Genomic DNA, 13,361 nt, shown 5'->3' with positions numbered 1-13,361 from the left:
TGCCTTCTCCTTCCATTACAGTATGCGCTTCTCCATTTCTGAGAGCTGACTTGAGGTCAGATTGATTAACTTGATGGGTTCTTACAGCTAATGCACATTTGTGTCAGTAGCTCATCAGTTTGTGGGGGAGTTTTGGTGTCTGATCCACATAGATTGACGTTATACATAACCAGCAACTCAGAATTACCAGAATATTGTTTATCTTAAAAGTGATCTCTCATACTAAAAGCCTCAATCCAGTTTGAAATTTGAATCCCACAATGAATGTGTTGTATGTTTTCAGAAAAGTATAGAAATTCGAGTTTAGAGTGGGAAATATAATTTTCACAGCATCAATAGAGACATAACCTTTTTGAAATTCAGGACACCCTTTCAGTAACTTTACCTTTAGAATACATGTACAGTGCCATGATCCCATTCCGCAATGTACGTATGCTGTTCAAAAATGATGTAAAACAGGATATTATTTTAAGAATGCTGGTTTTGTTGGTGGTCTGCCCAATATCTCTTTCCTGTAATGGTCGATGGTAAAATGGAACTAAAGTGAGCGAGTCACAGCGCAAAGACGGAATTATTAAAGCGGCGCACATGTGAAAATCGTTTGAGCATGGCGTCGACTCACTTGTGCAAATTGCACAGTCTACTAACGCGGTTTTCTACCGGCACCACACTACGACATGTTCAAAGTAAGCTCTGTTGAAATGCATTTAACAAGCTGTTTGATGGAGGTCATTAGTTTGACTGAGTTTACCGTTCTTAACCGTGAACGCAACGGCCGGAAAAGCTAACAGGAGCTAACCTTGAGAATATGTTTAGTAGGTTAACACTTGTAACTGGCTAGCAGTATCACAGTTTTCATTGTCGATACTGTTATTTTCTATATAAAAATCAAATTTTACAATGTAAAGGCGTATACTTTATTGAATGATAAGAAAAGTTACACAGGTTGGTCTCGTATCCTCGTCTTTTAACGGTCAAACACCTCGTTGATTTGTTTGCAGGTGTCATAACATTGTTATTATGTTCAATAAAATAAAAATAACATGCATTATGGTCAGTAGAGGAGAGAGTTTTGCTTTCAAAATTGATGTTTAATCTCTAGAAAATAAGTTTAAATGTGTGTATATTAATTCTTTTAAATATATGATGTATGTGTGTTTCTGTTGCAGCATGTTTGGTGCCAGTACGAGAGAAGTCCAGTGTCCGTGGTCCTTCACTTGATGAGCCAAACTGGTAGGTTAACTGTTTATATTCAAAGTAAATTAAAAAAAAAAAAAACCTGCATCTGTATTTGTTCTATCTATGATACTAAGCCACATTTAAACCCTGATATGACAATTTTGATGTAAAAATTCCAGAAAACTTTTTAATTATTAACCTTATTACACAGGATAAAGGGTAAACAAAAATAGAGTAGCCATAGAAGCACTTTAAGCCTGAGACACAGCTGAGTTGCAACATACATTTGGTTGTGCTGTGTAAATGTAATTGTATGAACACTGGCAGTTTTCTGAATTACAGATGTGAAAGGTGTACTTGCTTGTGGGTGTAAAACCTGCCAACAATTATAAATGCAGAAAAGTCATGAAAGAGTTTTGTAGTATTTATGTGAAAATATTACCCAGAATATTTAATAAGTAAATGTTAAATGTGTATGATCAGGCCTCTGTCAAAGCTCTTTATTATTATGAAAATTTCTTAATTTCATTACATACATAGTGTAGTCCGCTGTGGAGCAGCTGGTTCACTGCAGATTTATAATACAATCTGAAGGGTATCAGATATTTTCTTCAAAGGTTTGAAGGAAAGTGTTTTTAGAAAGTATAAGTGTGATGAAGACAATAATCTTCCAACCTCTTGGTTTTAGTAACGTGGAAATCGGCGTGACGTCAGATGGGAAAACCGTGGTGTGCTACCATCCCACTGTCGACATTCCTTATGAGTTTACACAAGTAAGTGCTTTCTATTTAGTCTCATAAATATCAGTGCGCTACTTGTGTGATGACAATATTTGTATTTGTGACTTTTTTCACCAAAGAGTGAACACCCTGCAGATTCTCTGCCCTCCACTGCTCGCTTGTTCACCTTTGTGCTTGAAGATACACAATTTAAAAGCCAGAGAATGGCTGACAGTGGTTTGTCTTACACACTTTGGTTCTGGAGGATCACACCCCACCACTGAAGTGACAGGTCAAATTTCAAGTTGTCCCGCAACTCAGTTAGAAAAATCAAATGGCTTGACAGGGTGTACAGGCAAGCACCTTAGTCTGACGTTCAAGCTTACATTTGTGCAGGAGGTTGTGTGTGGTTTCTCAAAAGGGTTGAATAAACGGAGGGTTAAAAACATTAACTTTTAAGGGTTAAATGACAAGCAGGTTGGCTGCATTGATTTACCTCTATTCATAGCACTGCCACAAGGTGGAACTGTGAGACCACAATGATGTCAGCTACTCACTCTCACTCATTTCTCAAACGAGACAGCAGCTGACAATAAAAATCCACCACAATAGAACAGCAACATAGAACTGCAAACAGGTTTGAGGTACTGTCAACATGTGCATACTGCTGCCACAGATGAACATCAATTAGAAATATATCAGTAATCAGTACCAAAAGGCTAACAGGAAGCGTTGCAGGATTGTTGGAAATTACCATATAATTTTAACATATGTAAGAGGACACCTTGCTCATGACTGTAAATCTTTGCAGCCTATAGAACGACCTGACCCCATCACCAACCTGGTTGAGACCCACGACCAGGTTTTAAAGGCCCACCTCAGCAAGGAGGTGCTGCAGGACAAAGAGGGACCCACTATAGAGGAGCTGAGCAAGATGTTTTTCACAACTAAACATCGGTGGTATCCAAGAGGACAGTAAGTACACAAATAACACACAGTATTGACAATGGTTTTTGACACAGCTGTTGGTAGAAAGGCTGGATTTACAATACAGGGATTCATCAAGACATTTTTCCGTATGTTTTTATGTATTTGCACAAAACAGTAATCTTGAGTTGCCCTTGAGCACAAAGTGACAAAAAATACTACTGAGAAAAGAACGTATGTGGCTGTGTTAGTTGTTAGAACATCTGACCTACTTACTCAAAAGTTGCTGGTCAGAAATGAGAAGTCGGCAAGCATTTTTCCTGAAATCAAAACTTGGCAAGGAGAAGGAGTGGGCTGCTCATTCTCATTTCTAATCAGTGATTTGTGTAGCTTGGTTATCAGCTTGGTAATTTACCTGTACAGGCCTGTCAGAACTAGTTTGGCAGTTCTGATAAGGACACTTGGCAGCTTCTCATCGTCCTTTGGTTATATAATTGTGAGGCAGTGTGAGAGCTGAAAGAAAATATATAAATATATATAACTTCTGTAGATATTGGTCAAAGTTAATTTCCCCGTGTTTCACTGTTTGCAGGTACCACATGAGACGCATAAAGAAGGATCCTCCAAAGGACAGATAGTTGAAGGACAGAATTGCCAAGCTGCAAATGTTTGTCACAATGATGTATAATAAAGTGTTAAATATTGACTCTGTTGTCACAAGTGTATGAGTCATTGCTGCTGAACAATTATATGGCTTTGAAATCATACTTTTATTATATTTATATTCTAGTGTAATACTGTATATATTTACTGCAATAGATTTAAGGGCCTTTCATAATTTCATAAATTACTTAATCTAATGAATTGGACCTTGTACACCATAATTCATATTTATATGCTTTCCACTCTTGCTCCATTACTGTATCAACAATCTGGTCTTAAATCTTATAAGTTTATACTGGAGTTTACTGAGCTTTAAGATGTGTTCAAGTACAATCCAATTCTGTTTTATGAAACATTTTACTTTCAAACTGTCAATAATTTATGAAAAGTTAAATTGATAAAAATGATTTCCACTATATGTTGTTCTTAATCTTTAATATTCTTGCAGCAGAAAAGATGCATGCAGAGCAGTGAAACATCAAAATCAGCTCTGGATATAAAATCAATGCAAGTAAATGCATCCTACATGTTGACTTCAATGTGAAAGAGAGATAGTGAAGAAAAAGTGGCCATTGTTATTGGACTGAAGGAAACCACCAATGCAGCTGTGGTTCTGCACCACAAGATATGAACAGCAACCAAGATGTTTCACAGTGCCTGCAGGAAAAACACAGAACACAAGGGCGCTTATTGTGTAGAGTGTTCAAGGTCATGCACATCACAACAAGATTCAGGCACAGGTTTTATTCTCCACATACTCAGTCTCACCCATATTGTCCCACCTCTCATTTTTTAGGTCCACCCATAGGAATCATCTACCTTAGATATGAAAAAAAAAAGCAAATTTTTGACACAAGTGAACAAATTTCAACAACTGAGTAATTCATCATTTTCATATAGACTATTTAGTATTTATCAAAATATGCTTTCATTTTCTATTTATCATCACAATAGTGTTAATATAAATGAAAGATAACATTTAAAAAAAAAAAAACAGTAAAATAGAAATATGAATTAATGCAATCAAATAAAGGCACATTAAATATTAATTGTGTCAGTGCCATCTTAGGCTTTTAGAGAATTGGCATCTTATGTTTAAAAACTTTTTCCATATCATAACATTTGCAATAAAATTAAGTTTGGGGGATTTCATAATATACAGTAGTATGATGTATTTAAAAGGAAGCTTTAATTTGTGTTTCTAGTGTCGGAAAATCTGCCCAATATGCTTAGGTAACAAGTACAATTGGTACATACATTTTAACTGGTACATTTAGTGTTTAAATATTTACATTTCGTGTTTGTTTTCATTACATTTAATGTTTATACTATATTACATTTAGTATTTTTTTATTTCTATTAGATTCTTTTAATAAACTTAGTATTTGTATTTATGTTTTAATTACAATTAATGTATTTACTGTTTATATTTTTATTAGATCTAGTTTTTATATTTTTATTACAATTAACAGCGTATTTCCTAACGTCATCTGAAGCCACCGGAAGAGTGAGTTATCTGTCCCCGCCCCGGCAGCTCAGTCAGTCCAACCTGAAGAGAAGGCGAGTCCACGGCTAAAAATATAATAGCTAACACAAGATGGCCGGTTTGCCTCGTAGGATTATAAAGGTACATTTTTCACCGGACAGTGTATATAGATCTTAATGAGTCCGTGTGTTTGTCTTGTAAAGATTATTTAATGCGAATATGGCCGTAGAGTTACTGCCATCCAGCGTGTAGCCTGACGTTAGCGCAGCTAGCACAATTAGCTCTTATCTAGCTAGTTATCGAGCTAGCTCGCTGGTCCGTGTCTGCAAGTGTTTTGTTTGCCACTTCCGTTTACTCCCTTCTGCTCTGTCTGTGGTTGAATTTTTATACGAGTAGATTTGTTGTCGTGCTTATATTGCAGCTGTAACACCACCAGGTTGCTAATTTGCAGTGTGAATCAACAAATTATGACAAATTGTCCTAGTCGCCATATGAATGGATTCGCTATGTAAGCTAAGCTAGCAACTGTGGCTTTGGTGATTGGTACACATGTCTGGCGCTGATGTGAAACGCCGCCCTTGTGGTCTCTAAACATTTAAATGTTCGTAGTAAAGCGAACATGTTCATATTGCTTATTTTGTGTAAAACGAATCGAAAAATGAACCGGAATTGTGGGGCCTGTTGCGCTGCGGTCTCCTCCCTCATCGCGACTTTACTTCGTAGGGCCAGGCCCGGCAGTGGGCGCGATCAGCCTTTTCCGCCACATCTAGCAGCTATTTCTCAGGTTTAGCTGGTTTTCACAGCCCTGAACATAACGCTGACAAAGTAAAAATACGACCTAGCTTCCATTATGGAAACCTGTAGTTTGTTTTCCAACCACAACAAAGTAATACTTGTATATAAAACGAGATTAAACCACTTTCTTTCCTGTCGACTGCAGATGTTCCGTTGCACCTGCTTGGTGAAATGCAGAAATTCGAAATAATGTTCCACTTCCTTCTTTTGATTTCTAGTGTCTCTTAGTGTCGCACAATACGTAGTTGATTTGTAATAGAAATTTACTTAACCGTAATAATCTGTTAACTAATTTCTCATAATAAAATGGACCATAAACCAAAAGTGGCGCTGAAACCTCATAGATTACTCTGATACTCAATTGTCATAAAATTAATTGGCAACCATTATGATAATTCATTGATCATTTTGCTGATGTTTAGGTAAAAAATGCCAGAAAATCACTGGTTTCAGCCTCTAGATGAGAATATTTGGAAATGTTGTTAATTATAATGTGAATAAACCGAACCTTTATATGATAGTAAAAACAATATTGTTGGATTTTAGACATCAGGTCAGACAAAAAAAAAGTAGTTTTTAAAAATGATTATGATTACATTGTTCACTCTTTTCTGACATTTTATAGCTTGTTTGCTTGGTTTAAAAATTGTTGTCCGGTTAATATAAAATTAAAATAATTGATAGTTGCAGGTCTGAATCATATATTTTATTTAAGAAATAAGCAGTTTACAGTAGTGGGAAGTTCTGTGAGCGTTTCAATCAAAGTACTTGTATGCTATGTGGGAAAGTGCTCCAGCCCTCAGCGGCCTTTTTAGTGTCTGTTAAACAATAATTTGTGGAATGTTGTCTTGTCTGTATGTGGGTGAGTTTGTGTGCATGTGACTAAGCAAGGTGTAATTGAACATTGTCATCTATTATGTACCTGAAAGTCTGTTGTCTGTTGACGCCTCCACAGTTCTTTCTTCAGCACAGTTTTTTTTTTTATTTGCAGCAACATCCATCTTTGAAGCATTGTCTACTGCATGGCTACAAATTTGTGCTCTATCAGAATCAGTTTTATTGGTTAAGCGTGTGAACACATGCACACACATTTTTTTGTTTCACTCAGTGAACTTACACAGTAATACAGTAGACATGCAGCAAATTTAGAATAACAAAGCTTAATCAAACAAATCAATTTCATTTATATATCCTTGTATATCAAAAATCATAAAAAATACTGAATACCTTTTATTATATTCTTTCTAAATCTTCATTACATATATGAGTCTGGACAGACATGGATATAAACTGCAACTTGACTCGTTGGTGGAGACATACAACAGTGAGGCAGTAATTTTAGTTTCATTCAGAATTCTCAACAATGGTTTTGTGTGTTTCTCATTCTGACCACACTCAGGAGACACAGCGGTTGATGGCGGAGCCTGTTCCAGGGATCACGGCTACGCCTGATGAAGGGAATGCACGTTACTTCCATGTGGTCATTGCGGGGCCTCAAGACTCTCCTTTTGAAGGAGGCACATTTAAACTTGAACTATTTCTTCCAGAAGAGTATCCCATGGCAGCTCCCAAAGTGCGATTCATGACCAAAATCTACCACCCCAATGTTGACAAACTGGGAAGAATATGTTTAGACATTTTGAAAGGTAAGAAAACACAGCAAAAAGACACAAACAAGTAAGAAATGTTCTGTATACATGATGGGGGTTTTTTCTGGTTGACACTGGTGTGGAATCACACTTACTGTGCTTGCACAGTTTTGTTTCCAATCTTGACAACAACATTAGTATAAAGAAATTGGATTATTTTAAACTGTTGAATCTGCAATACGAAATTTCTGACTTGTAGGAGGAAGGAAAACTCACTGCAATGGCCTTTATGTCTATACAGGCTGTTGAGTTAATATTGCTAATGTGTTAGCGAACAACTGCCAATTTACATAATGAATTCAGGTGACACAGAGCATCATGGGTATCCTATTAGAGGGTTGTTTATGTCCATCTAACAAAAGAAGTCCCAATACTTGTTTGTTCCCCAACAACTCTCAACACTCCTTTACATTGTTTGTCTGCAGTTGCAGGAAGCAAAACCAGACGTGTCAAAGAACGAGAACAATGATCTGAGTAGTGAAGCAGGGGGTTAATTCTCAGTGGGTTTGATGTTATTCTCAACCCTTTCATGCCACACAAAGCCGTTTGAAAGTTGAACATTTATGTAAAAACATGACATTTTTGATTCTGGGTGGAGGGGATATCCAAACAAGGGGAAAAAAAGAAATTCAGGCTAGCAGTAATTAACAACATTAATAATAATAGTATTAGGCATAATGGGAATAGTAATTCGCAGCTATCAAATCAAAGAAGTGAAGCAGTACACTTATGGCACATCTGACTGACACGTTCACATGACTCTGACACCCATAAAGTGCCCAATGACAACATTATTACACACAGTGTGTGGCAGAGTGAGGCATCGAATCACGGGATGGAGTTTTTATTGTCACAGCCAGACCTTGTGGTATCAGATCAGCAAGTCTTATAATATCAGATAGCTTAAATGTAGCCAGTTATATTTGTAGAAAGTACTCTTGTGTGAGTCTTGTGTGCCTCAGGAAGCAGATGTGATTACAACCATCAAATCAAGTTTTGAGGTTGAACAAACGCATTGTAATGTTTATTTGGCAAGAGTGGAACAGACGAAAGCAGAGGGTTTGGCAGACTTTCTTTAGGGTAGTAAAGAAAATATATCAACAGGCTCGTTAATATCTCATATTTTATTGTTTTGATTCATTAGATTTACAAGAGCCAGAGTTGTTTTCCATTATCAAATAGCTTTAGGAAAAAGTGGATCTCAGAGAAATTACTGCATGGCTTTAACTGTTAGCTAGTACCAATGCTGTATTACTCTGAAATTTCCCTTGTTTCTTCAGTTTGACCTATGAACTGTCACTTTTGTCTCTCCTTGCATCCTTCTCCAAACTTTCCTTCTTCCAGATAAGTGGTCTCCAGCCCTGCAGATCCGTACAGTGTTGCTATCTATCCAGGCGTTATTAAGTGCTCCCAATCCAGATGATCCCCTGGCAAACGACGTTGCAGAGCAGTGGAAGAAAAACGAAAGCCATGCCATTGAGACAGGTGAGTAACAGATTCATATTTTTGCTGAACACTCATTTACAACACTCAGCATCAGCTGTTCTCAACTTTATTGCAGTCACCACAGGTGGTCATAGATTTCCAGTATGAGAAATGCTTTGACAGATGGCAGAAACCATTAGCTCAACTCCAGACCTTTGAATTGCAACCCACATTTCAAATGCTATCACATTACTTAAAGCTCAGGTGTTGCCTACTTCAATGGCAGTTTTCCTGGTTGGCTTTGTTCTACCAACAAACTTGAGTTGGTGACTGTAAACAGACAAATATGCCATTGAGCATGGATGCTTTTCTTAAATTTGTCAAACTTATCATGAAATCACAGCTCATGAATCAGAACAACACAGTTATTTTAAAGGGATTTCCTCAAATCGAAGATGTTGCTGTAGCATTTTAACAAAAAGTACTTAACAAAATAAGAGAAAATGGGTTGGAATGATTCAGTATTTAATTGTGTTAATTTTAAAAGAAGCTGTGAGAGTTGGATTCTACGAGGACAGTGAAAGTTAGTTATATAGACATTGTATAACATTTAAAACTAACCTGTGGTTTCATTTCTTTCTGTTTTTCTGTTCATGACGCTTTAGGCTTTGAAAGCTCTCTTCATCTTTTCAGTGATACTTTTATTTCTGCTGTCGAATTCTCCTTCACTACAACTCTTTGTTGAAGACACTTGAAAATTCTGTTGAACAAGTGACCCAAAATACCTCAAAAGGAGCACGGTTGTAGTTTGTTCTGGTTCAAAGCTCCAAATAAGCAGCGACCAATTTGATAATTAATGCATCATTTCTAGATTTTGTTTTTCTCTTTTTTTGGGGGGGGTACCAAATTTCTTTGTCTTCTGTGATAGGAGACTGGATATCTTTGGGTCTGAACTACTGGTGGAACAAAACAAGTAACTGGAATATGGCAACTGAGTCTTTCTGAGAATTTAAAGACCGAGAGATTAGACGATTAGTCAAGAAAAAAAATTGGCAGATTAACGGATAATGAAAATAATCCTTACTTGCTGCTCTAGCTGGAACCAACAAAAGTTTTGCATTTTTTCCTGATGAACTTTTTAAACTGTTAATTGTTCATCAAAATTGTTGGTGATTGATTTTCTGTGGACTGACTAATTGATTTACTTATTATGTTGGTTTCCTATGTGGACATTTCAGTTACTTTAGGATGCCTGTGGTTCTGGACGTTTGTTTGATGGAACACATCTGCGAACACTCTCTAACACTTTGTTATCCACAGTCCTGCACTCTCCACAACCCCCTCACACCCTCCACAACCATTTTATCTTTCTCTCTCCCCCCAGCCCGAACATGGACCAGGCTCTACGCGGGCAACACTGAAGTATAGAAGAAGAGAGACGAGGCGTCTGAATGTGATCCACAAAATGTACTCCTATTCTGTCAACATTTGAATTTAACGGACACAAAAAAAAAAAAGAGAAAAAAAAAAAAGATTATAAGTCCAAATCTATTTGAAAGAAATGACAAGATTTACTGCTGCAGACCTCTGGGTGACTTATTTTCCTCTCTAAGACGCGTTAAATGTGTGTTAGTCTTTTTTTTTTTTTTTCCTGTGTTGCTATTTAAATGCATGGACAGAGAATGACACCCTCCCCACTACAGTCTTAAAATAACATGCAATATGTTGTCCTGAACGAGGCACATACTGGTACGTTTGCAAAATATACATTAAAGCTGCCCTTCTTTTAACACATGCATCATTTGTCAACACATCTGTATGTCTTCTTGAGAGAGAGATGACAGGTTTTGTTATTTCAACACACAGAATGTAGAGGTGTCTCCTCCCCACCACTAGTAGTAAACAGACAAAAAAAAATACCAACATGAATGATGACGTTTCCCTTTACTCTTTCTAGGGAATACGATGAGTTTTTGGGCACTAAGCCTGTATATTCACCAAAAAGGTTAGTTGAATTTCCACACCTGTGTGTCTGTGCATACCAGCACTTCACGTCACTGAATATTAATGGGTGGTGCAGCTACTGTAGTTCAGCATCATCTTGTGGGGCACTTAATACTGAACACAGGTGAAACTTACTACAATATTTTCACCACACAACAAAGGTTATCTCACTTGTAGGATTGGACATAAAAACAACATAAAAAATACATCATGAAACTGTTGTTCAGTCCTATATAAACTGTAACTTAAACTGTAACAGTTGAAATACTAGTCACATTTTTAAGAAGCCGCAATTAGAGACCTGCTCAACTGAAAAAAACAAACGGTAGAGGTGTTTTCTTCCACGGATGGGTCATAAATTTGAAGACGCCCAAAAGGTTGCTGTATACCTGTCAAATTTACTGGCACAGAATAGACAGTACTTTACAGCCAACATTTAAAAGCATTTAGTCCATGGCTAGAGTGAATTTGTGACCCCAACAGATGTAATTTTAGCTATTTTCATTATTTACATTTTAACATTGGTCTGAGGTTGATAGAAAAGACGGATTATTGCCTGAGCCCAATAAACTGAGGATTGTGCGTAAAATGATCCAAAATCTGCCCGTTTATAAATGTAAGATTTTGTTCCTCCAAAGTCATGTCCAGCAGTCTGTTTGGCAGTATTATGAAATATTGCCACATGTTAAAAAGTCCCCAGAAACTGTGGATGTAATTTTTATTTCATACGTTTTTTTTTTTTTTTTCAGTGATCAGTTTTCTCATATCTGTACAAGTTCAGTCTTTACAACACCTGGTGGACAGTTTGGGGAGGGTGAGCCAATCACTTCCACACACTTAAAAAGAAGCCATTCCCAACACATCCAGAGAGGTAGCTGGCGAAGATGTGTTGAAAACGTCGTCTTTTTTTTTTAAGAGTGTAGGAACCTGAGCTGTTTTTATTTTTCTTTTTTTTTAATGTCTGTCCATGCTATCTATGTTGCCTGTTCTCTATTTTATTTTCAGTGTTAATTAAAAAAAAAAAAAGGCATGTACCGTCACCAAACTGATATCAGGACAGTTAAAACTAGTTTTCTTCAGGGGTGTTTGTGAGAGTTGAGGTGCTTTCTTTAAAGGGATAGTTGAGGCTTTTTTGAAGGTCGTGTCGTCAATCACAAAGTTGTTTTTCACCGTGACTTTCCTGAGTTGGTCTTAACCTGCTTTTGCTCTTTCCATGATACTGATCTGTGATGATTATGCAAGTGAATTGAATTGAATCCGGAGGGAAGATTGGGTCTTTGTGGGAGAAGAAAAAGTGATATTACAAATAAAAAAGTATTCAAGATTAAAGGTCTTCATCTTGCTGTTACAAATTTTCTATTGGCTAGTCCCTCAAAAGTGCATGCATGAAATCTTACGACAAAATTCTCCGTTGAGATTTGTTGTTGACCTGTAGAAAGGCTTTCTAAAAAATCCTTAAACTTTCCTTTTAAAAGATAATGTATTAATGGGTTAGAGGGATCAGTGTGACCTGTCGTCCAGTAACTTAGACCCTCCATGATCATATTGCTTCTGTATGGCTCATCTGAGGGAGGACTGTAACGTTATGTTGTAGTAAAACTATTTTTGTTAAGCGTTCTCTTTTTGGTTGATCTCTTTTCTTGCCCTTTATTGGAATATCGCCGGCTTGGTGTTGCTTAGATTTATCTGTGTCCTGTCCTCACGCAGAAATATTAACTGTTTCTAACCGCTGCATTTACTCAAGTCTGGAAGACTGAGCACGGCTTAAAACCGGGTTAATTTATTGTTTCCCTGAGGAACTTGACAGCAATCTAAAACAAGAAACAGTCACTCACTGGATTTTTGAAGCATCTAGATCAAAATATAAAGAGATCAAACTCTGATTAATCAGCTCCCCATGTGTAAAGGAAAAGAGTTCTGTCGGTAATTTCAGTACATTTGCATACATGGCTCTTCAAATACTCTGTAAATAAACTGAGTTGAGTAAGTAAGTAAAGGGCTTGTCTGGTTTATCTTGTGTGTAATTTGTCTTCCACTAAAAGGTGAAAATTTACAGGGCTAAGAATCTCTCTTAGGGTGCTATCTCGTTTTGCGCACAGCCATTTAGTACATTTAAATTGGCAGCGCACATAATATCTGTGGTGTTCAGTAAATACTTAGTCAGACGAGGACACAAAAATTGACCATGGGTGGAAGGAAGTTGGCAAACAGACACTCGGACACACTTGGCCCACACCCTAAAAAAAGAAAAACCCATGTTGCATCCTAGAAGGAAGGAGGTAGGACCATTCATCTCCAGTGGAGGGAGGCATTGATACAGAAGTGAGTTACACAATGCAGAGCGTCCTGCCATTTATGTAACTACTGATTTTATAGGGAAAATATGTAACAGACCAATGACCCAACCTTGGGGATTCATTCTGTCTGTCCACAGATGGACCTATTGAAATCCACAAGTTTATTAAAATGTATACAAAAGATGACAACAAAGGCATGCAAAATATAACAAATACA

General features: G+C 37.0%; 2 protein-coding genes across 2 annotated transcripts; both read left to right on the top strand.

The window, feature by feature from the left end:
* The first annotated feature begins 530 nt into the window (after positions 1 to 530).
* Positions 531 to 3,531, top strand: mrpl42 (mitochondrial ribosomal protein L42). The gene is made up of 5 exons (XM_023417874.2): positions 531 to 686; positions 1,170 to 1,233; positions 1,868 to 1,952; positions 2,710 to 2,873; positions 3,418 to 3,531. The coding sequence occupies exons 1-5, from the start codon at positions 608 to 610 to the stop codon at positions 3,461 to 3,463; spliced, it is 438 nt and encodes a 145-aa protein (XP_023273642.1). The 5' UTR covers positions 531 to 607; the 3' UTR covers positions 3,464 to 3,531.
* Positions 3,532 to 4,985: 1,454 nt separating this feature from the next.
* On the top strand, positions 4,986 to 12,843 carry ube2nb (ubiquitin-conjugating enzyme E2Nb). The gene is made up of 4 exons (XM_023417873.2): positions 4,986 to 5,115; positions 7,169 to 7,415; positions 8,763 to 8,903; positions 10,228 to 12,843. Exons 1-4 carry the CDS (start codon positions 5,086 to 5,088, stop codon positions 10,269 to 10,271), a joined length of 462 nt encoding a protein of 153 aa, XP_023273641.1. The 5' UTR covers positions 4,986 to 5,085; the 3' UTR covers positions 10,272 to 12,843.
* The last annotated feature ends 518 nt before the right edge of the window (positions 12,844 to 13,361 follow it).

This window comes from Seriola lalandi, unplaced genomic scaffold, assembly GCF_002814215.2.
Source record: "Seriola lalandi dorsalis isolate HSWRI2012SDOR001 ecotype SW California unplaced genomic scaffold, Sedor1 jcf7180002054579, whole genome shotgun sequence".
NCBI classification, from domain to species: Eukaryota; Metazoa; Chordata; class Actinopteri; order Carangiformes; family Carangidae; genus Seriola; species Seriola lalandi.
The sequence above is the reverse complement of the archived record's forward strand: the minus strand, read 5'-3'. Positions and strand labels throughout refer to the sequence as shown.

Coding starts and splice junctions, on each gene's coding strand:
- mrpl42 (XM_023417874.2), top strand. CDS start 608: ATGGCGTCGACTCACTTGTGCAAATTGCACAGTCTACTAACGCGGTTT. Junction 1,953..2,709: donor TTCCTTATGAGTTTACACAA/GTAAGTGCTTTC, acceptor AAATCTTTGCAG/CCTATAGAACGACCTGACCC. Junction 2,874..3,417: donor CGGTGGTATCCAAGAGGACA/GTAAGTACACAA, acceptor CACTGTTTGCAG/GTACCACATGAGACGCATAA.
- ube2nb (XM_023417873.2), top strand. CDS start 5,086: ATGGCCGGTTTGCCTCGTAGGATTATAAAG. Junction 7,416..8,762: donor ATGTTTAGACATTTTGAAAG/GTAAGAAAACAC, acceptor TCCTTCTTCCAG/ATAAGTGGTCTCCAGCCCTG. Junction 8,904..10,227: donor AAGCCATGCCATTGAGACAG/GTGAGTAACAGA, acceptor CTCTCCCCCCAG/CCCGAACATGGACCAGGCTC.